This window comes from Polypterus senegalus, chromosome 10 (genome assembly GCF_016835505.1).
Source record: "Polypterus senegalus isolate Bchr_013 chromosome 10, ASM1683550v1, whole genome shotgun sequence".
Classification (NCBI taxonomy): Eukaryota; Metazoa; Chordata; class Cladistia; order Polypteriformes; family Polypteridae; genus Polypterus; species Polypterus senegalus.
In genome coordinates this window covers 170,266,481-170,289,641 of record NC_053163.1, presented here as the reverse complement: position 1 = coordinate 170,289,641, position 23,161 = coordinate 170,266,481, and the positions used below count along the sequence as shown (strand labels likewise).

The 23,161-nt window shown below is 42.1% G+C and overlaps 1 protein-coding gene across 3 annotated transcripts in view; it reads right to left on the bottom strand.

The window, feature by feature from the left end:
- LOC120538048 (tyrosine-protein phosphatase non-receptor type substrate 1-like) overlaps positions 1-15,933 on the bottom strand; it is a 47,803-nt gene extending 31,870 nt beyond the window's left edge. Inside the window, exons 1-2 of one of the 3 annotated variants that reach the window (XM_039767446.1) lie at positions 15,764-15,933; positions 14,105-14,218 (exon numbers count right to left, since the gene is read on the bottom strand). In XM_039767446.1, the coding sequence (XP_039623380.1) occupies positions 14,105-14,165 (61 nt within the window). In that variant the 5' untranslated portion in view covers positions 14,166-14,218; positions 15,764-15,933. Of the gene's footprint in view, positions 1-14,104; positions 14,219-15,362; positions 15,415-15,763 lie in introns of those variants that run through there. The other 2 variants (XM_039767447.1, XM_039767449.1) reach the window with 2 other exon arrangements.
- Between the last annotated feature and the right edge of the window lie 7,228 nt (positions 15,934-23,161).

The window sequence follows — 23,161 nt, the reverse complement described above, 5'->3', positions numbered from 1 at the left end:
AAAGCAAAAGGGTGTCATCTTTTCTGTTACTGTCCGTCATTTGATTTGGGCAACCGGCCAAAGTGCGTGAATTCAGAAAATGGCTGAGTGAAAGAGATTTAAGAGGTAGCCAGCACTGATACAGCAGTTTGCCGTAGCCCACCACACGACAAACCACCTCAAGATCCCAAATTAGGACCCAAGGGCAGCCATACAACGGGCGACCCTTCAGCACCGCAATGTGCGAGGATTTTTTTATGGTGGCTGGAGTGCCAGTCCTGCCACCAACACCCCGAATTTTCCCGCAAGTTTGGAGGAAGACAGAGAAATGAAATTTTTTGTGGACAACTTCAACCGTAAACCAACTAAAACAATGGCATTTTCTTTTTAAAGTGTTAATGTATAGTTCCAATTTATTTAATGTACTCAGAAAATGTAAATAAACAAAAAGAGTCGAGTCATGTCATTTCCTAACCGGCTTAATCCAGACCTGCAAGCAGGTCCTCCAATTTGAAGGGTTGGTGGCAGGATTGGCACTCCAGCCACTGTAACAAAAAACCTCACACTGGCTACACACATGTCCAAATCCAGGGTAGCTTGCCGTGTGGTGGGTGCAGCAACACAACGTGATCAGGGCATAGTCCCTCTCCCTCTAAGTTTTGAGGTGATCTCACGTGCACATGCGCATTGCAACTGAAAGGCCGAAGCCTTAAAAACAACATGGAGATTCTACACGAGTCACTAAGTCCTTACCTTTCTTTTTATTACACGAAATACTTGCAGTCACTGCTAGTACAAGTAAGCAGGTTGAGCACATGATTGCAGAGCACATACCTGCTGCCCCTCGTGCTGATGCTTACAGTGGGAATAAAAAAAAAAAGAAAACTTTGGTTTGAGATGCAAGAACTTAAAAGAACTTGCATAACTGTCTTTTACAAAAACTAAAAGGGAGAACACCAGCCTTGCAAAACACCTGCAAGCTGAAAAAGCAGAGCCCAGCTACAAGCATCGCCATCAATTCTTATCGTGCATAAAGCAGCAGGAGCTCACTGATGTCAAAAACTCTTTGAGATCATAAAGGTTGCTTGTTGCAGTCCCCAGATTGTGCTTCTCTTCTTTGTCTGCTCATATTACACACTCCAGTATTTCAGTCTTACCAAAGTTTGCTTTCTCTCTCGTTTGCTTGCTTGCTGCTTGACCATACACAAGTTCCTTTAATTTTTCATTCCACTTCAATAATTTGGACTGTTTCATTAAGTCTATTACATTAAATCCAAATGCATTTTAAATTCCATATTGAAATGCGACAAAACAGGACAAACACCAAAGGGGGGTGAATAGTTTTACAATACAAACTGTATATAAGGAGAACTTAAAGGCTTCCATTAATCTCAGCAACACTTATAACACACCAGTAGATCAGTTATTCATGTCTCTGCTGGGTGGCATATTGACATGTGGTAAAATTACTGTTAGTATAAAGGATTCTAAGCCATTATAATAAATATGTAGTATTAAGAGACGTTGTGTCTCAGTAAAGCCACCTCAGACCACTCCACAAAGTGAAGGCTTATTAGGAGGTAACCTCGCAGAGATGAATAAACACTTTACTGATGCTTTGTAACTGTTATGGAGACCCAAAGGAGTGTACGTTAAGGTCCTATTACTTAAGGATAAATAAGTAACACATGCATTTTTGCAGCACCTAAAAATGCTACTGTAAACTGTTTCAGAAATAATAAAATACATTTTTAAAAAGTTAACGAGTTAGCCAATGCTACCCCTCACCCTAAACTGTAATACGCTTTAACCGAGAAAACGAGAAAAAAAAAAAAAGCTTTAACCGAGAAAACGAGAAAAAAAAAAAAAAACTGTTGGCGCTTTGAACACAACTTCTCCTTACCTTCTCACTAAACTGTAATATGCTTAAATTTAGAAAAGAAGAAGAAAGCGGTTAGAGCCTAAGCCCGAGAGGCCTTCCTCCTCCCTAATACTTCACCAGTTGTACTTGTATCTTACAGAGAGAATATTTCAATAAAGCTTCCTTGAGAAATCCTATCAATGAAATCTGCACAACTGAATCAAATCAAGTATTATAGAAAAGCTACCAAAAACAAGTTGTCAAGTCCTTCCCCAAGAGTTTTCCACATGACGCGCATGATGAGAACGTAGAAATGCAATAAGTGGTCAAGTAGCATATGAGTGCATGTGTATTCATTTCTGTTGCTAGGATCTGATAAAATAAATAAGATCTGATCCAATCAATGAACTCCAGAAGTCATGAAATTAGTGGATTAAGGTCCACCTCTGTGCAATCAAAGCGTCACGTAATGTCTGTTCTGAAAAGTCCCCTGGTTCAGCAACACCACTAAACAAGCAGCTTGAAGACGAAAGGAGCACTCCAAACAGGTCAGAGATAAGAGTTGTGGAAGAGTACAGATCAGGGTTGAGTTATGAAAACACAAATACCCCAAACTTCAAATTTCCCATTAAATCTATTATAACAAAATGGAAAGAATAAGGCAACTGACAAGAGAAGGCCACCCACAAAAACTTGCAGACAGGGTATGGAGGGCATTAATCAGAGATGCAGCGAGGACACCAAGGATAACAGAAAGATCCACAGTGGAATTTGGAGTATCTGTCCATAGGACCACTTTAAGCTGTACACTTCACAGAGCAGGGCTTTATGGAAGAGTGGCCAGAAAAAAAAAGCCATTCCATAGAATAAAAAAAAAGAAAGAAAACACATTTGGAGTTTGCCCTACAGCATGTGGTGGACTACCCAAACACACTGAAGAAGCATCTCTGGTCAGATGAGGCTAAAACTGAACTTTTTGGCCATCATGGGAAATATCACATGTGCCGCAAACCTAACTCTTTCCTTCACCTCGAGAACGCCATTTCCACAGAGAAGTATGGTGGTGGTGGCATCATGCTGTGGAGAAGTTTTTCATCCTGGTCAGGACTGAAGGATAGATGGATTGCACTAAACACAGGGCAATTCCTGAGGACAACCTGTTTTTGAGTCTACCAGAGATTTGAGTCTGGGATGAATGTTTACTTTCCAGCTACACTGGAGTGGTCTCAAGGGAAATATGGAAATGTCCTGGAATGGCCTCACCAGAGCCCAGGCCTCAATCCACTAGGAAACCAACCCAAGAATTCAAATAGGTTCTGGGGGGTTAACACATCAATACTGTAGGGGAGGTAAGAAATTTAAATGAAACAGTGCAACATACAGAGGAGGGGAGGCATCTAGGAAAACAAAGGAAGTCCAAGAAGTGAATGTAAAATTAGGTGTGTCGTATTCAAAGGCATTACAAAACGTTACGCAAATTAATAATGTAGATAGATTTTCTGTGAAGAAAACTAACATGATGAACATATTGTAAGGGAATTGGAGAAGTTTGATTGCAAATGGTCAAGATTTTAACAAATACATATCAGATGCGTTAGTTCTGCCTGATAGAAAATATACTCTGAGTCCTGCCATGTCCAAAGGTTCGCTGACGACACTGCTATGGTGGGCTGCATTCGGAGTGGGCAGGAGAAGGAGTATAGGAACCTAATCAAGGACTTTGTTAAATGGTGTGACTCAAACCACCTACAACTGAACACCAGCAAAACCAAGGAGCTGGTGGTGGATTTTAGGAGGACCAGGCCCCTCATGGACCCCGTGATCATCAGAGGTGACTGTGCAGAGGGTACAGACCTATAAATATCTGGGAGTGCAGCTGGATGATAAACTGGACAGGACTGCCAATACTGATGCTCTGTGCAAGAGAGGACAGAGCAGACTGTACTTCATTAGAAGGCTGGTGTCCTTCAACATCTGCAATAAGATGCTGCAGATGTTCTATCAGACGGTTGTGGCGAGCGCCCTCTTCTACACGGTGATGTGCTGGGGAGGCAGCATAAAGAAGAGGGACGCCTCACACCTGGACAAACTGGTGAGGAAGGCAGGCTCTATTATAGGCACGGAGCTGGACAGTCTGACATCCGTGGCAGAGCGATGGGTGCTGAGCAGGCTCTCGTCAATCATGGAGAATCCACTGCATCCACTGAACAGGATCATCTCCAGACAGAGGAGTAGCTTCAGTGACAGACTGCTGTCACCATCCTGCTCCACTGACAGACTGAGGAGACCCCACCCTATGCGACTCTTCAGTTCCACCTGGGAGGTAGACGTTAACACTACACAAGATTATAGACGGTTATACCTGCCTCAAACTCTCCACCTTGAATATTTTAACTTGCACTCCGCTTTTATTGCTCTTTAATTAATATTGTTTTTATCAGTAGGCTGCTGCTGCAGTGTGTGAATTTCCCCATGGAGATAAATAAAGCATTTGTTATATAATACCATTCATCTATCTCTGTCTGTCTATTCAGGAAATATGGCTATTGCTATGTTAAATTTTTAGACTGCTTGATATGTTACAAGGTGAGGTAGACTAACTGGAAATGTTGGCAGTGTTTTATTAGAAAAGAGGTAAGAGTATAGAGTTGGGAATGTGGATAAAAAAAGCTGAAGCATCAGTTGTTAATTTTCGATAAGACTGAGGAAGTTAAGGTAGTAAATGTGAAATTGTGTATTGACTGTTTAGACAGAATGGGACTCTGATATCCAAAAGGGACGGATGTTGTGGGGTTTTTAACACTCATAGTCCACTGTGGGGTTGTGAAGGAACGGACTGGAATGGATTGAATATTTCAGCACGTATCATCTGGTATGTATTAATTATGGTAGGGCTATAAGATATAATATACGAAATAATAAAGAAACTGTTCTGCTCAGAAAATAATTGGCTGTGTCCTCCCATCTGTTGCAGACCTGTACACATCTCGTGTCACTAGCCATGTCAAAATGATCACCACGGACTCATCTCACCCAGCTCATCACTTATTCCAAAAACTCCCCTGTGGTAAATGCTTCAGGTCAGTTCAAACTAAAACTAACAGACACATTAATAGTTTCTTTCCCAGAGCCATAGCCCTCTCGTACCAGTACCCCAGTCTGACGTCTTTGTATATTCATGAGTTCTGTCAGATACTCTATGCACTACACACTCACACTTTTACCTGCACATCATCATTTGTACTTCTTTGCAATTTGTACTATTCTGCAAACTTGTATCAAGTTTTTCTTTTTAACTTATGCTATTTATATTATTTGTATGTGATACTGTGTTTCGTTATAAGCAGCTCTTTATCCACCAAGTCAAAATTCCTGTACATGGCGAATAAAAGGGATTCTGACTCTATAGATCTTGTGTTGTTTTCTAATACATTGGCTTAAGTAAGCTGGTGGAATGTTGAAAATGAGGAATTTTTTAGGGAGTGATCACTTTGGGGGGTTAACTTTGTATGAAGTGAAGGAGGCTAGTATAAGGAGATGGAATTTCAGCAAAGGAAACTGGAAGAAATTGAATAATATGAATAATATTATGTGAGCAGTGCCTGATAGGAATACACATAGAGGGAGGATGTGGACTTGTGCGGTGACAAATTGTGTGAGATAATACAAAGAACAGTGATGGAAGTGATTCTGTAGAAAAAGGATGTTAACAAAAGCATAAAAGCAATTACAATGTGTTTACAATACAATTACAATTACAATGTGAATTACAATGCTTTTAGGAAAATAAGGAACAGTCATTGTGCAGGTAATTTTATTATGTATTAAAGGGGTTATATGAAAGACATTGAAATGGACTAAAAAAAACTTTTTGTGAAAGTGCTGGAAAAGAGAGTTCAGTTACAGGTGGTGGGAGAATGATGAAGAAAATGGGAGAGGTTTGTACGGATAAGAGACTTCCAGCATTAAATGATGAGGGAAGCGTGATGGAGAAGGCTGAATTACTAGCTAAAACTTTTATTAAAATACACAGTGAAGGCAATTTGACTGAAGAAGTTAGGAAACATAGGAGTGCAGCTTTAAGAGATAATCCAGATGTGTTGCAAGCAAGAGGTGGCGATGACAGTATTAAGGATGCAGAGTTTTCTTTAAATGAATTTTAAAAAAGGGGTTCCAAAAGCTAGGAGAACATCTCCTGGAAAAAAGATGACTTATGTTATTGCATGTTTGAGAATATGTCAGAAATATCAATAGAAGTAATGCTGAAAATTCTACAATTATATTTGGAGGGTTGAGCGCATTCGCACTTTGGGGAAAAATGCAGCAGTGATTCCAGTTTTGAAAACAGAGAAATCCCCTTTCAGAGCCGACTAGCTATAGACCAATTATAACCAACTTCGCACTTCTGTAAAATCGTGGAACAAAACGATTAAACAATTTGTTAGAAAATTTAGAAAAGAAAGGAGAAATGGTTGGTCATCAAAATGGATTTAGGAAAGGTAGAATGACCCTGGATTCTATTTCGAATTTCTAGAAGATGATATCAGAAAAGCAATAAGGAATTTGGAGTAGTGGTGTTTTTTGATATTGAAAAGGCATATGATATGCTATCGAAGGAAGGACTTTTAGTTAAACTGAGTAATTTAAGAAAAGGTGGAAGTGTGTAAAACTTTTTTTCATTTTGAAAGAAAGATTTATGCAGGCAAGGGTGGGAACAGAATACTCAAAATCATACAAGTTAGCAGAGGTGGGTAGTAATGAGTTACATTTACTCCGTAACATTACTTTGAGTAACTTTTTAAAAAATTGTACTTCTAAGAGTAGTTTTACTGCACCATACTTTTTACTTTTACTTGAGTACATTTGTGAAGAATTAACGTTCCTCTTACTCTGCTACATTGGGCAACACTCGACTTGTTAATTTTTTCTATTTATACGTACATTAAACTATGTTTTTGCAAGAAAGAATTTGCCAGTGGATCTACTGTATGACTGTTTCACCAATCAGGCGTTGTCATGCAGTCACATGACCACACACAAACGTCTTACATCTTGCAGCCTGTGAGAGATGTTTTAGTCATGCGAGGCTCCTGTTCACTGCCAAATGGTCACAGCTTTACTGCAAGAACCAGATCGTCGTTCCCAAGCCTGCTTTTCATGTCTTTTAACTTCATGTCTTTTCTTTGATTCCCCCTTCTTTTTTTGTGCGGACCCGTATATATACACACCCGTCTCTGTGGGCCTTAATCACACGCCGCAGGAAGCCAATAAATCAACTGAGAACGATCGGACCCGCACGTGCAGGTGCGACTCGCTCCAACTACCTCATTAAGTCCCCGCAGTCGTGCAATTGCGCCCACGGAGAGCGACACGGCTTTATGGATTTGAAACTGGCCTTTTTTTTTTTTTTTCGAAGCTGCGGACCCGCTACACCACAAAGTGAATATGCAGTATTAGACTGTCAGTGTACAGGAGATCTCGTCACTGTAAATGGTTTGCACTGTTCAAACATACATGTCACCCTCTGTAGGTATCGGCTTCAAAAGCTTTGATGGGAAAAACTGAGATTTGGAACTTTGTGTTATTTGTGTATCGTTATTTTGTAAAGATGTGATTTATTTTTACTCTTTTTTATTTTATTATTTGGAAATAGCAGAATTTGCACCTTATTTTATATTTTTGTCTGTCTTATTACAACATTTCTAAAAAAATAAATCATTTATTATGATCAAACACTTACTCAGTACTTGAGTAGTCTTTTCACCAAATACTTTTTTTACTCGAGTAATTTTTTGGATGACTACTTGAGTAATATTATTTTGAAGTTCCGCTACTCTTACTTGAGTACAATTTTTGGCTACTCTACCCACCTCTGCAAATTAGACAATGGTGCCCCACAAGGGAGTAGGTGTAGCCCATTATTTAATATCATAATTCTTCTAACATTGGGACTGGGGTTGGTAAATCAATATATGTGGATCATTGTGCATTATGGATTAGAAAACACAATTAGCTATTAACAGGGTAGAAGACTGAGTCTGGTTGGGTTGGGGACCACGCATTGGTACAGCATGTTGCCGCACCCACCACACGATGAAACAGCTTGGGATCCCAGCTGGCAACCCCCTATCCAGACACGTGGTCCAGTCCCACCCTCCAGAAATTACCATCTATGTACCACAGCCAGGTGTTACATGGGTGTCCCCTTGGCCTGTGGACCACCCTCGGGGAACTGTGCCACATGGCCATAGTGCAGTAACTGACGCTCCCTCATAATGCAGGTAATGTGCCTCATTCACGACTCCATGAGCAACGCAAAGTCAAACCAGTGGGATAGAAGAATAAGCACATAAGTGGGGTTTTCAACTTGTCTGTAAATAAAACTTAAGTGATGCGTTTTACAGAGAGGATAAAAATACCTACACTTGCAATTGCATAGTCAAACTCTCAAAGATGTTTCAGTAATAAAACTTTTGGGCATGTGGATGGATTGTAGGCTTACATTAAAATCCTGTATCGGTAAAAATGGAGATAAATCTAAAGGGGTACTGAATATCCTGAGATGTTTTTGTGATTTAAGATTAAGGTGCTTCCAGACAATCGCTATTGACAATTTATATCTGTTTAATGGGCCAGTATTCGAGTTTGGATGTGTGGCTTATGGGCTTGCTGCACCTTCAAGATTAAAATGTATTGAGGCGCTACAAGCACAGGCTCTAAGAATCTGCTGTGGTGCAACAAGATCCTCCCCAGTTTCAGCCATATTAGTTGAAATGGGAAGAGTTGCCATCACAAAGATTACAATTGATGAACTATTGGAGCGATTTAAGATGGCATAGAAATAATCACACTGTTAAAAAAGATGTCGAATGAATGTTGGGAATATCGTAAAAACAAAAGTATAATTAGCTTTGGATGGGTGGGTTCATGTCATACACATAAACTGGGTATACAGAATTATGAGAAACCCAACTCTAGTCTGGGGTATAACACCTCCTTGGTTGTTTCCATCACCAACAGTTGATCTAACATTGTATGATTTAATAAAAGGAAATCAATCTTGCATACAAGAATGGAAGGCTGTTAGTCAAAATATTAAAGAGAAATTTAATGGAAAGATTGCATTTTTTTTTACAGATGCCTCTAAAGAAACTACTAGTGGAAGGGTTGGGGTAGCTGTTTATGTGCCAAAATTCCAGGTTAAAATAGTTAAAAGAATTACAAATCATTTATCAGTTGTGGCGAGTGGCTGGGGTTGCTACCTAGCTGGGACGCCCAGAAGGACCGGAGGAGGACTTGCACCTCCTCCAGACCATGAGGGGGCAACCACCCTGGTGACTCTGTGGACGAAGGGAATGGAGCTTGGAAGCTCAACCCCAATAGGGGCCCGTGGTCACCGCCAGGGGGCGCCCCAATGCCTGAGGAGCCCTGGCCCTCAGCACTTACGCCACACCTGGAAGTGCTGGGGGGAAGAAGACCAGGGACACCCTAAGTGCTTCTGGGTGTGCAGCCGGTACTTGCGCCACACTGGGGAGTGCCAGCGGAAGCTAATTGGGAGGCATCTGGAGCCCATCTGGGTGGGGATAAAAGGGGCCGCCTCCCTCCATTCGAGGGCTGGAGTCGGGAGTGCGGAGGACAAGGTCTTGATGGAGAGGAGTGGAGGCGGCCTGAAGCAAGAAGAGGCATTGTATGAGGGCCTTGACTTTTGGGGAGTTTGGGGGTTGTGTGCACTTGTAAATAGGGACTATGTATAATAAACGTGCGTGGGTGTTTGAACCATTGGTGTCCGCGTGTCTGTGCCCGGGCCATCTCCCACACAGTATATATAGCGGAATTGGTTGCAATCATTCTAGGATTACAGTGGGTTGAAGAAATACAGGGTTGTAATATCTTCAGATTCATATTCAGGACTGATGAGTATTAAAAATGGACAGACTAATTGTAGATTGGATTTGATCTTCTTCTTTCAGCTGTTCCCATTAGGGGTCGCCACAGCGGATCACCTCATTCCATATCTTCCTGTCCTCGTCATCTTGTTCTGTTACACTCATCACCTGCATGTCCTCTCTCACCACATCCATAAACCTTCTCTTAGGTCTTCCTCCTTTCCTCTTTCCTGGCAGCTCTATCCTTAGCACCCTTTTCCCAATATACCCAGCATCTCTCCTCTGCACGTGTCCAAACCAACACAATCTTGCCTTTATGACTTTGTCTCCAAACCATCCAACCCGAGCTGACCCTCTAATGTCCTCGTTCCTAATCCTATTCATACTCATCACACCCAAAGCAAATCTTAGCATCTTTAACGATATTAGAAGTTAATCAGATTTTATTTTGAGTGCAAAATATGGGTATATATGTGGGTTTCTTATGGGTTCCTGCACATAAAGAAAAGACCTTGAAGAGAATGAAAGGGTTGACTGTATGGCTACAGAGACTGTAAAACGGTCTGCGGTGGAAATAAAAGATATCAATTGGTAAAGCTGAAGCTAAAACATTGATTGTGATTGGACTGTAGCAAAACATATAGAACAATTAGGGGAGGCATTTGTACAAAATATATAAAAATGCTAGACTTGTGGGAGAAAGTGGAAAAACAAGACGGGAAGAAATAATACTGACGAGATTAAGAATTGGCCATACCATGATAAATTATTGCCTATATCGAACAGGGAAAACATCCATCTGGATTTTGTAGATAGTGTGATCAGCAAGAAACAGTAGAAAATGTAATAATTCACTGTGAAGCATAGAAGGAGGAAAGGATACAACTTCAGGCAGCACTTAAAGAAATGGGGATTAATAGCTTTGCTACTAACCGGGCAGTTTTTCAGTATTAAACATCTATAAGGCTTCTCGAGGAAATTTAGTCTGAGTTCTAAATTGAGTTTCGTTTTCCCTTCTTATTCTGCCCCACACTCCAGTCGGTGGCAGTAATGCACCATATGAGGGGCTGTTGACTGCTTTAAAAGGCCAGAAGCAGCAGCAGCAGGAAGCTCACCGGCTCACAACTGGTAGATGGGACTTGGGAATGTCTGTACCCATCTGTAATGATCTGGATGTGCGGGAAGCTGTAGAGAGTACTCCAGTCTGTACATACTCCATTAGTTTATTGGAAACGTACAGAAGATGATTGGGGAATTGGAGAAGATCACCTGGATGCCATTGCAGAAAGCAGAGTTGTACCTGCGGCAACTTGGGGCTGGACATCCTCCCCAGGAAGATGTGGCGGTACAGGTAAGTGACACTGGTACCGCACAAGAAAAAGGGACATCTGAGCAAATTGCCTCTGGAGGTCATATGTAAGGGAAAAAAGTAGCCAGATATCCGACAGTAGATTTGGGCGTGATGAACAACCGCTCGGCAGGGGACGAGAGATCCAGGGCAGAAAGAGATGGAGTGGCTTATTAGTGCTGGCATCTGGGCCCACCCGCCACCCCCCCTTGCCAAGATGGCAGGCATTACATGCAGGTCAAAGGGGGTGCAGACAGTGCAGGGGGCTCTCCTCATGCCATAGGAAGACTCAGACTGTTGTATCAACCCCAAAGGAAAAAAGGGGAGCCGCAGGGGAAAGAACGGGTCTCCTGACACTGCAGCACGCAAGTCCGTGCACTCGCATGTGCCCGGAGGCTGCTCTCTGAGTGGGTGCAGGGATATGCCAACCTCAGTTGGGCGTGGAGCAGAGCAGGTCATTCCATCCTGTTTACGAACCTGTGGGGCTTGGGCGGCAGGAAAAAGGTGGCTGTGCTACGAATGCTGCCAACAAGGTCATGGGTGGAGACGTTGCCCTTGCAGGGAACCCGGAAGGCAATGCTGGCGCAGCGTCTCTCTGCCGTGCGGTTTCTGTCTTTCAGTGCAAAGCCATGGACTACCTGATCATGGACTCTCCTGGAGGAAAATGACGCTTTGTTACACTGCCCCATCCTCAACTAAGAACCGAGGAACAGACGGCCAGGATGCCTTCTTAAGAGAAGGACCTTGCACAGGGCAGCACATTCCCTTGAATGACAGAGAGCAGGCCCCCTGGCTTGATACAGTGCCACGCGTTCGGAGCATGGAAGCTCAACCCTACTGGGGCCCGTGGCCAGTGCCGGGGTGTAGAAAGGGTGGAGTTCTCCTCTGCAGGGCTGCCACTACTCCCGGAGGTAAGCCTGGAAGGAGATCACGGGACACCAGGGGAACTTTCGGGTGTCCTATAAAAGGAGCTGCCCCACTCCATTCAGAGACGGGAGGAAGAGGATGAAGCTTATGGGAGGAGCAGAGGTGGGGTTAGAGAGAAAGAGAGAGAGAGAGAGGTACAAGGAAGGAAGGATTGTGCATTGGTGCTTTGTGTGTAATGTACTGTGCTACTGTGGGGAACGAGAGGAATACGTTTCCCCTGTAAATAACGTGTGTGTGTGCCAGAGACTTGGGCTAATGTCTGGCTGTGTTGGGTGCTTGGGGAGCTGTACAACCCCTGGTGGTCACAAGTGGCATCCCAGATGGGAGTCCCTGGCTATGTGTTGGCAGGAGACCCTTTTTTGAAAATGTTCTTGTAGCCAACACACAGCGCAACCACACACACTTGGCAAGGTGGCAGCACACACTACAGTCACCCAAAGAGCCACAAAAGACAAACTGAAGTTCCGTTCCATCCAGTATGGGCAAAAGGAAAGCCAGGAATACACACACACACACATACACAAGGTATTTCAGAAATGTAGAGTATATTGTTAAGTCCATTACATAAAATCCAAACAAAAATTCATTTTAATTCCAGACGGTAACGCGACAGAACATGGCTGAAAAGTTTTGCAGTGCATTGTACGTAACAAGAGCTTAATCTCCCTATAACTTACAACACCCTAGGAGATCCGTTACTTGTGTCTGTGCTGTGCGGCATACTGACACGGGGTAAAATGACTTACTAATATGAAGGATTCTCAAGTCTTACACTAAATAAGTAACATCAAGAGAAACGTCTCTCAGTTAAGCCCCCTCAGATGAATGAAGGCGCTGTAAAATGGTTAAATGTGAACGCTGTCACTTCCCCGTCATCTAAGCCATTTAACGTTTTTTTGTTGTTACTCCTAAAATGATCGACTTGTTTTCCACGCATATGGTAAGAAAGGGTTTTACTAAAACAAAAGAAAATGGCACAAGAATTAAGTCTTTTCAACAAAAGTTAACATTTAGGTATTGGTGAGCAGCACAAGGACTCGTGTGTTTTCTGCTCTACATTATTAGCCATTTTGAATTCTAGTGGTTTCAGGCCCCTGGTGAACTCTGCATGGCCGCTGTGTGCCATTACAATTCAATATTGTTATTTTTAGTGTTCCTAAGTTGGTGTTCCAATTATAACAACGTAGATATTTTCATGCCTGATGGTTTATTTTATCTCATCTGTCGATGTTTGTTTATTTTTACTGAAAGCTAATTTCCCGGCGTAATCAAGTCTACCTAAACTAACATTGTATATTCACTGCATGAGTGCAAATGTATTATTTGTGGTTTCTTTTTATTTTTTTTTCGATTTCCCCAAAGTTTTGATAGAAACTAGAGACGCAAATTGCAAGCAAATCTTAAAAAAAAAAATGACACTGCTCAGTTTAGACCTCCTTTAAAATATTTTATTAAGCAACTAAAAGATAAGCTCACTTGATGTAAAAAAAGAAGAGGGTCTCACAGAGACTTGAGGTTTCAGTTGAAACTTTTTAAAGTTTCAAGGATTATTACTTCAATAAGAACACTGCTAGCTAATAATACTGGATGGTTAGCAGCGACAAAATGCCAAGTGATCTGTCAGGCCCTGTGAAGTGATGGCCGGACTAGCAAATCCAAACAAGTGGAAGATCCCACAGCACACAAGATCAGAGTGTGGAGCGCCGGAAAAAAGGCTGCCATCGTGTGCCTTTGATACTCGCAGCGCTTCCTAACATCAGCCTTCATCAAATGTCAAGCCACAAGTTTGCACTTATTTAAAAATAGTAATGGTAATAATAAAGGTACATAAACAGGATCTATCATAGCCTAGCATGTAGCAGATAGCGAGTGGGGGAAATCGGGTCTAACAATGGTCTGAGGACATCTGATTTGAGGTCCCCACATGAGCTCCTAAATCCTTAAGTTCTTCATCACAAATTTCTAAATGTCGAAAAAAAAAATAAAAGAAAATTAAAAAGCTCCATTTCCATTATTTGGCAATTAGTCCGACTTATAACTGGCAAAGAAAAGAACTTCAGGTTAAGCATGCAGAGCAGAGGGAGAAGGGAGGACATTACCTACCTTGGCACCGGCACATCCAAAGAAGGTTCAAGAAGATCCCTAAAGGAGAAAGCCACCTCATGGCTGGTCAGAAGAAGAGGAGCAAACAAGTGAAGTGGTGATGGTGAAAATCTCCTGCAGATAAGAGGAAGTGATGATGTTAATTTCCACATTCTTTTTACATATTTATGAGGAAGCAAAAACCACATTTGAGCAAAAGAGTATGATTAAGCAACTCTCTTTCAAAATAAAATGCAGCTTTAACTGAGCTGATGATTAAAAACTTGGAGGGAGGTGAAGGAGAACTGGAGTTAAGAGAAACTTGAAGTGCAGATGGTGCCTCATGAACAGCGATCGATAGATAGACAGACAGAGTTAAGTGAAACTTAAAGTGCAGATGGTGCCTCAGATAGATAGATAGATGAGACAGATAAGATAGATAGATAGAACGAACGGTGGCACAGTGGGTAGCACTGCTGCCTTGCAGTAAGGAGACCCGGGTTCTCTTACCGGGTCCTCCCTGCGTGGAGTTTGCATGTTCTCCCCGTGTCTGTGTGGATTTCCTCCCACAGTCCAAAGACATGCAGGTTAGTGTGTGTGTGTGTGTGTGTGTGTGTGTGTTGTGTGGGTGCCCTGCGGTGGGCAGGCGTCCTGCCTGGGGTTTGTTTCCTGCTTTGCTCCCTGTGTTGGCTGGGATTGGCTCCAGCAGACCCCCGTGACCCTGCAGTTAGGATATAAATAGATAGATAGATGGATAGAGAAGGCACTATATAATAGATAGACAGACAGACAGACAGATAACTGTGGCACTATATAATAGACAGACAGGCAGGTCGATATGGCACTATGTAATGGAAAGATAGATCGCCAGATGACTATATATGATATTTAAATAGACAGACTGACAGAGAGACAAGGCAGTATATAGTAGATAGAGAGACGGATAGATTCAATATGGCAACAAGATGAGATCTGAGGAAATGCCACTGCTATACACTAACTTTTCTTTAAATACGGTTTCAAACATATTCAACATTGCATGTTTAATTTATAAAGAGATAAACGATAAAAAAAAAAAAAGTAAGTTTAGAAACAAACGTATTACACTGTTCAGTCCTCAGCTGAAATGCCTTTTTTTCGGAGTGTAATTAACCTTCGCTTACATTTACAGTTTAGCTGACGCAGCCTCTCAAACTCCATCCCACCTAAAGAATTCTTGCAAACAAACTTAAGATTCCCAATTGGATGGCCTCCGTGTATTACGCCGCATAATTAATACCTGAATTTGAGATCTGAAGGTACACCCACACGCAATGGAGATGATCTGAGATCTAAATAGTAATTATGTATATCCGACTACGCGAGAAACGAGAAAGCGAAGACGTTTGTAGATTGCGAGTTTGGCTTCATCGCGTTATTTGCAGCAGAGGATCGGCTTTTCCACAGACCGTTAGCCTCCAGTTCTCTGACCGGCCCGAAGCGAGTTATGAAACTTTCCCTCTGCCGTATCACAAACAGCAGTGAAGCTTCACGTAGGACACGAAATCCTTCTTTTCTCTGGGCACACTATTATTATCTCCTCATCTCATTTGCCCAGATGTGGTTAAGCTACGTATCATTGGAAAATCGTCTTAGCGCTTACAGTAAAGAAATATACAATGTAGAGGAGCTGAAATTTACCATACAGCCGTCTCCATGTCGTAGAGACATACGGCTATGCAGCTTCGCGGGGGATGTGCGCGTGGACATCACCTCACCTCAAATTCCCAGCTGTGGGACGACAGCACGTGGAAAACGCATGCGCAATCCATTTTAGCTGAAACATGGAAAAAAGAACAACATCCCTACCCAAAAAAAACACACACACCACACCGAATATTACAAAGGTGTGCCTACAAGCCACGTGGTACTGGAATGTGGGCGGGGAAAACTACCTAAATATAGTGAGGTAGGCGGGACACTGTAGTCGTCGGACTGTAAGAGGAACAGCTGCCAATCATCCATCATGTTAGCCAATCAGTAGAAAGAAGTCCTGAATAGATTTTAGCCAGCCAATCAATTTGATTTACAGCAGAACGGTTTGATTGAAAGGACAGACCTTGCAGAATCTCTTAGGTGTGCCTATTTGTGCGTCTTTTTTGGTCGGTTTGTGGTCATTTATTTATAGTAAATGATTAATACTTTGCACTTTGCTTGTTTCTTTTGTACCTCTGCTTCTATTTTTCACATGTAAAAAGATAGATAGATAGATAGAAGGCACTATAATAGATAGATAGATAGATAGATAGATAGATAGATAGATAGAAGGCACTATAATAGATAGATAGATAGATAGATAGATGTGAAAGGCACTATATAATAGAGAAATAGACAGAAATTTGTTCCCAGGGAAAAATTTGGCATTTTGAGTTTATGAAAACATATTATTTATTTATTTATTTTAATAATCCGTTCAGGATAAAGCAGGCTTGAAAGAAGGATGGATTATAATTGTATATATTTATAAGGTCATTTCTATCACTTTTATGCACTAATCAACATGTAACACTCCTCAGCTTACCAGCACCCTGATCATCAAGTACACCTCAAATTTCTCACCTCTGCCTCTGAACGTTTGTCTTACTTTTGTGGAACACAGCAGAACGATGTTTTGCTGTTTTGTCTAGAATAATTAACATTTTGGAAACTCCGACAAATGTCTTGAAAAAACAGCAAAGCCAATATGAGGCACAAAAGATTGAGCAGTTTGAAGGAAGCCCACAAACTACTAAATATTAGGCTGACCAGACCTTCTTTTTTTCTGGGACAGTCCTGTTTTAGAGAATGTATCCTGGAATTTAACAAAAAGTCCCATTTTTCCCATTTTTAGTCAGCTGAAATGCAAAGGGGACCCCAAATAAACCCACCTCTTGTATTTCATTTGTTTCTAGCATATCTGCTGGATGAATCCATTTTGAGTACCACAGAAATAACCACAATATCCCACAAACACAAGGATAAGTTAATACAATTGTAAAGTTGCCGCTTTTGTGACCATTTTGTTTGAGATGGCTCTACAGCTTTCCCTGTGCACGTGTGGATATGTGGTGTGTCTGTGATCACGGTGGTGCAGTTTCAGCCTGCATCGGTCAGTTCCTCTTGTTGTACAGAAGGCCACTCCATTCTCCGTTTGCACCAAAGACGAACAGCAAGCAGTAATCCGCCTTTCAAGGACTGAAGTTGTGCCAGGGCCCTAAATCCATGGAAGGCTTTCTGCACAATATGGAGACAGTGTGTGTTTAATCACAGGGAAGTTCAGAAGTGGTTGGACAAATGAAAATGTACAAAAAAGTAGTGGGACAGCTGTCCACATCCACTATCCACGACAACATTGAACAACTCTGTACCATGGCTGTCATGAACAGACGAGGATTTCAGCCCCCAGTACCCTGTCAGCCCATAAAAAGCAGATCACTGCTGTTCTTTGGTGCAAACAGAGAGCGGAGTGGCCAAGTTTACTCCTAGAAAACAACAAGAGGAACTGACTGATCTCCTCCGTGGCCACAGACACACCGTGTTTCCACAAGTGCGTTTGACCAAACAAAATGATCACAAAAGGGGCGATAAGTATTGATTTACCATTTCGTGTGTGTAGGAAATGAGTTGCTCTACCCGCCAGCTTACTTCCTCTTCCAGATCTTGTCTTGACCTCCACGGTTCCCTTTAACTGCCACTTTTAAAGACATTTTGAACAGTGGAAAATGCTAGCTAGATGGGCTTTGGGTTCTTTTTATAGCCTTCTCTTGCTTTATAGCCATCAATTAGTTTCATTTTCAGATCCACAGACAGTTGCTCAGAAGAGGCCCTCGCTATGAAGTGTTGCACAAAGTCTGAGGAGACAAAGGATTTTTTTGTAGGCGTTCCGGACAGTTCTTGACCAGAGTGACCCCTAAAGAGCTAAGCCAGACCAGACTAACAACCTGACAAATGTTGAGACCTTACAACTGAAAGGTAGGCAAAATGTTTGCAAATTTTACATTTTCCCTTTTATTATTATTATTATTATTATTATTATTTTTATTATTATTATTATTATTATCATTATTTATTATTTTTTTTTTTGCATTTTTAAGTTCATCAAATCAATTAGAACTGTACATTTTTTTCCAAATGCCATTAATAACTTTGGGGCGGCACGGTGGCGCAGTGGTAGCGCTGCTGCCTCGCAGTTAGGAGACCCGGGTTTGCCCGGGTCCTCCCTGCATGGAGTTTGCATGTTCTCCCCGTGTCTGCATGGGTTTCCTCCGGGCGCTCCGGTTTCCTCCCTCAATCCAAAGACATGCAGGTTAGGTGGATTGGCGATTCTAAATTGGCCTGGGTGTGTTTGTGTGTGTCCTGCGATGGGTTGGCACCCTGCCCAGGACTGGTTCCTGCCTTGTGCCCTGTGTTGGCTGGGATTGGCTCCAGCAGACCTCCGTGACCCTGTATTCGGATTCAGCAGGTTAGAAAATGGATGGATGGATTAATAAATTTGTTTGCTGACAAAGTTGTATTTGATTTTCTACACAGGCTGGTCAAAGATATTGGGCTCATGGAGGCTGCCCTTGCCTGGTTTAGTTCTTCTTTATCAAAACGATTCCATTATGTATGGAAATGTGCTGTCAGTACTCCGTCTTCATATACAGAAGTTAAATATGGTGTCTCGCGGGGCTCAGAACTCAGACCTTTAGACCTCAGACCCTGCTTTCACTTTACATTGGTAAAACTAACAGTGCTTTGCAAAAGTATTCATCCCCCTTGGTGTTTGTCCAGTTTTATCACATAACAACTGTCGGAGATGGCTGGGGGAGCGACCCGGCTTACGGAGGAGGGCTTATGCCAACCCCAGACCATGTGGGGGCGACTGTCCTGGTACCTTTGGGGGCCACGGGTACAGAGCTTTGAAGCTCAACCCTGTAGGGGCCTGTGGTCACCGCCAGGGGTCGCCCCTATGCCTTTGGAGCCCTGGACCTCAGCGCTTCCGACACACCCGGAAGTGCTGGGGAGAAGAGGAGCAGGGACACCTGGAGTGCTTCCGGGGATGCAGCCGACACGTCCGTCACACTGGGGTGTGTCGGTGGAAGATTGTCGGAACACACCTGGAGCACATCCGGGGGAATATAAAAGGGGCCGCCTCCCTTCATTTTGAGGCTAGAGTCGGGTGGAAGAGGACGAGGTCTGGGAGAAGACCAGGAGGTGGCCTGAAGAAGAGAAGGCATTGTTTTGTGGCCAGGACTTTGGGGACTTTTGGGGTTTGTGTGAGCACTTATTGTAAATAGGGAAATGTATAATAAATGTGTGTGGGGTGATTCCAGCATGTCTGCCTGTCTGTGTCCAGCGTTCACACAACCTGGAATTAAAATTAATTTTGGGGGGCTTAGCCATTTGATTAACACAACATGCCTACAGCAACAAAATTTATTTATATAGCACGTGTTTATACAAATGCTGTAGCTCAAAGTGTTTTACAAGGATGAAGAAAGAAAAAAGTGTGTTATAAATGTTGAGCAGAACCTCCTGTGACTTGTACTCCACACATCAAGGCGCTATATAACCTGACATTCTGTTAGTCTTCTTAATGGCTTCTAAACACTATCTGGAAGCTGATAGCTTAGAGTCCACTATGACTCCTAAATCCTTCTCATAAGGTGGACTCTCAATTTACCAACCTCCCATTGTATATTCAAACCTAACATTTTTACTTCCTATGTGTAATACTTTACAATCACCAACAGATGCCCTTTGGAAGGGGAACACGATCAAGAATTCAAGCACTGGCCTTCACAGAGGTTTGGATCATGCACTGATAACAGCGCATTGTCACACCCACCACATGCCCACAAATTCCCTAGATTGCAATTAAATGACGTATCTGTGAGATATGAAGGAACAACAACTCAGATTCGTGGCGGACCCACCTTACAGTTACAGGAGTAAGAGGAACTACTGCTAACATCCTGGTGCCAGACACCACAGGACACTTTCAGTGGTCTTGCAGAGTCCATGTCTCAGTGAGGAGGCACACGGAGGAGCAATAGCACATTGGGCTGGTGGTCCTAACGTTTTGGAGCATCCATGAATTTGTTACAGCAGTGCTGCTCAGGGATGAAGGACAATGAGCTGAGAGATGTGGCAAACTGTAACAGGGAATAAATATTCTGTGAGAACTCATGGAGACAAGAAGAGATGAAGAAGCCCAACAACAACACCATGTATTTATTGAGCATGTTTACATACAAATGATGAAGCTCAAAGTGCTTTACAAGATGAATATTAAAATTAGGCAATACTAAGTAACAAAGAATAAAGTAAGGTGAGATGGTCTGGGAGGACAGAGAAAAGTCCCAAATTCTGTCTCTTCCTATTATTCATGGTTCCTGGTGGTAGCTGCCTTAATACCCCACTGATATGACAATGCAGTAATAAAATGATTAATTTTACATTTTGTAGTATTGAACAGGTTATTTTATGTTACGTAATAAGGCACAGAGTTCATGTCAGAAGTGTTTGTATAACCAACCCAACCTGACCTAATATGATCCAACTGCTCCAGCCTTACCTAAGATAAGAAACATCTAAGCTGGAGTCGGCTTTGCTAGTTAAATACATAAATATTAAAGTAGACACGAAAAAAAAAAAAACAAACAAACAAACTCAGTTATACTCCTGGATCTGCCAGCTTGAAGTTCACGTGGTGCCCTGACAAGCTTATGTTGTCTATCAGAAATGTATTCTTCAGTCTGACCATCTGTTTTTTTGAGGAACTCCCTCAACACACAAAACATTGCGGTAAAGACGGCAGTCCCACAGTGTAGGTGACTCATCGGGTCATGTGGAGGCCTGCCATCTGCCTTTCTCAAGGTGTCACCAGCTGCTTGTTCAAAGCAACAACAACAACAACATTTATTTATATTGCACATTTTCATACAAACAGTAGCTCAAAGTGCTTTACTTAATAAAGAATAGAAAAATAAAAGACACAATAAGAAAAACAAAATAAATCAACATTAATTAACATCGAATAAGAGTAAGGTCCAATGGCCAGGGGGGACAGAAAAAACAAAAAAAAAACGCTGGAGAAAAAATAAAATCTGTAGGGATTCCAGACCATGAGACCGCCCAGTCCCCTCTGGTCATTCTACCTAACATAAATGAAACAGTCCTCTTTGGATTTAGGATTCTCACGGAAGGGCTTGATGATGATGATGGTCACGTAGACTTCTGCCTTTTAATCCGTCCATCATTGTTGGAGCATCATGAAGCTTTGAGTAGGTGGTGGTGGAAGAAACCGGAAAAAGAAACAGAAAAAGAGAGTAGGGGTCAGTACGGATTTTAGAGCCACCATGAATAGTTATTATGAGGAAATTGAACATACAGAGTATCAGGATTAAGTTATATTGAAGTTATGAGAAAGCCATGTTAAAGTGATGTGTTTTCAGCAGTGTTTTAAAGTGCTCTACTGCATCAGCCTGGCGAATTCCTATTGGCAGGCTATTCCAGATTTTAGGTGCATAGCAGCAGAAGGCCGCCCGCCTCACCACTTCTTTTAAGTTTTGTTCTTGGAATTCTAAGGAGACACTGATTTGAGGATCTGAGGTTACGATTTGGAATAGAAGGTGTCAGACATTCTGATATATAAGATGGAGCAGATTATTTAAGGCTTTATAAACCATAAGCAGAATTTTAAAGTCAATCCTGAATGACACAGGTAACCAGTGTAGTGACATCAAAACTGGAGAAATGTGTTCGGATTTTCTTTTCCTAGTTAGGATTCTAGCAGCTGCATTCTGCACTCGTTGCAAACGATTTATGTCTTTCTTGGGTAGTCCTGAGAGGAGTGCATTACAGTAATAAAGCAGACACCACTTAACTGCCTTATCTTCTTCTTTCGGCTACTCCTGTTAGGGGTTGCCACAGCAGATCATATTGTCCACAGACAGACAGACAGACAGAGAGACAGACAGATAACTACAGCAGCAGCATACTGATCAAAACAATATTAATTAAATTGTGATAAAAATGGAGTACAAAGTTATTGATTTGGCAAAAATTTAAGATAGATAGATAGATAGATAGATAGATAGATAGATAGATAGATAGATAGATAGATAGATAACTACAGCAGCAGCATACTGATCAAAACAATATTAATTAAATAGTGATAAAAATGGAGTGCAAATTTATTGATTTGACAAAATTCTACACCAGATGCCCTTCCTGACGTAACCCTCCCCATTTATTCAGGCTTGGGACCGGCACGAAGAAACACACTGGTTTGTGCATCCCCTGTTGCTGGATTATTTAACTGCCTTATAAAAAAGTAAAAAACAAGATGGTCTGGCGTGGATGATGTAAATTGAAGTTTTGTTGTTGCCCAGCTGCACGTATTTCAGGAGAGCAAGCTGAATTCACGGTGATGCACTGTGACCCTACATGAGTACAACTCAGAGCACCTGGACGTCACATGTATCTGTCACTTCTGCCCACCAGCTCCTTGTTCCAGTTGTTCTTGTACTTGGAGGTGGATAGCTGGGACGGGATCTTCAGTCAACAGTATGAGGGGCCAAAACCTCTGAAGTGTTCAGCACTGCAGCCATGAAATTCCAGTGCCTGCCATGGCCACAAAAATGACCAGCCAATATTTGCGGAGGGTACAGAGAATTATGAAGAACTGGTGAAACATGCAGAGTTAAGTAAGATGCAAAGAACATACACTTGAACACAGGATGTATCTGGTCCTGGCGGATTATGAATAGGTGTGCTTGTGGGGACTGTGCTTATGTCACAGTAAACTTTCCCATCCTCCGGTGAAGGGCCCACCAGGTTGCCACTACTTTTTTGAATTTCCAGAACATATCAGGTGATAAGCCAACAATTACGACTAAGATGGAAATTCTACCCCCAGTGTTTGTGAGTTCTTCTTGATGTCATAATGTATTTTATTTCTTCCGGTGACTCATCTGGAGCAAGCTGAACATTCTGTTTTAGCAACACATTCTTTTATTTTCAGGGTGAAAAAGTACAGGTTGATGCCGATCACATCACCAATGAAACTTGGCT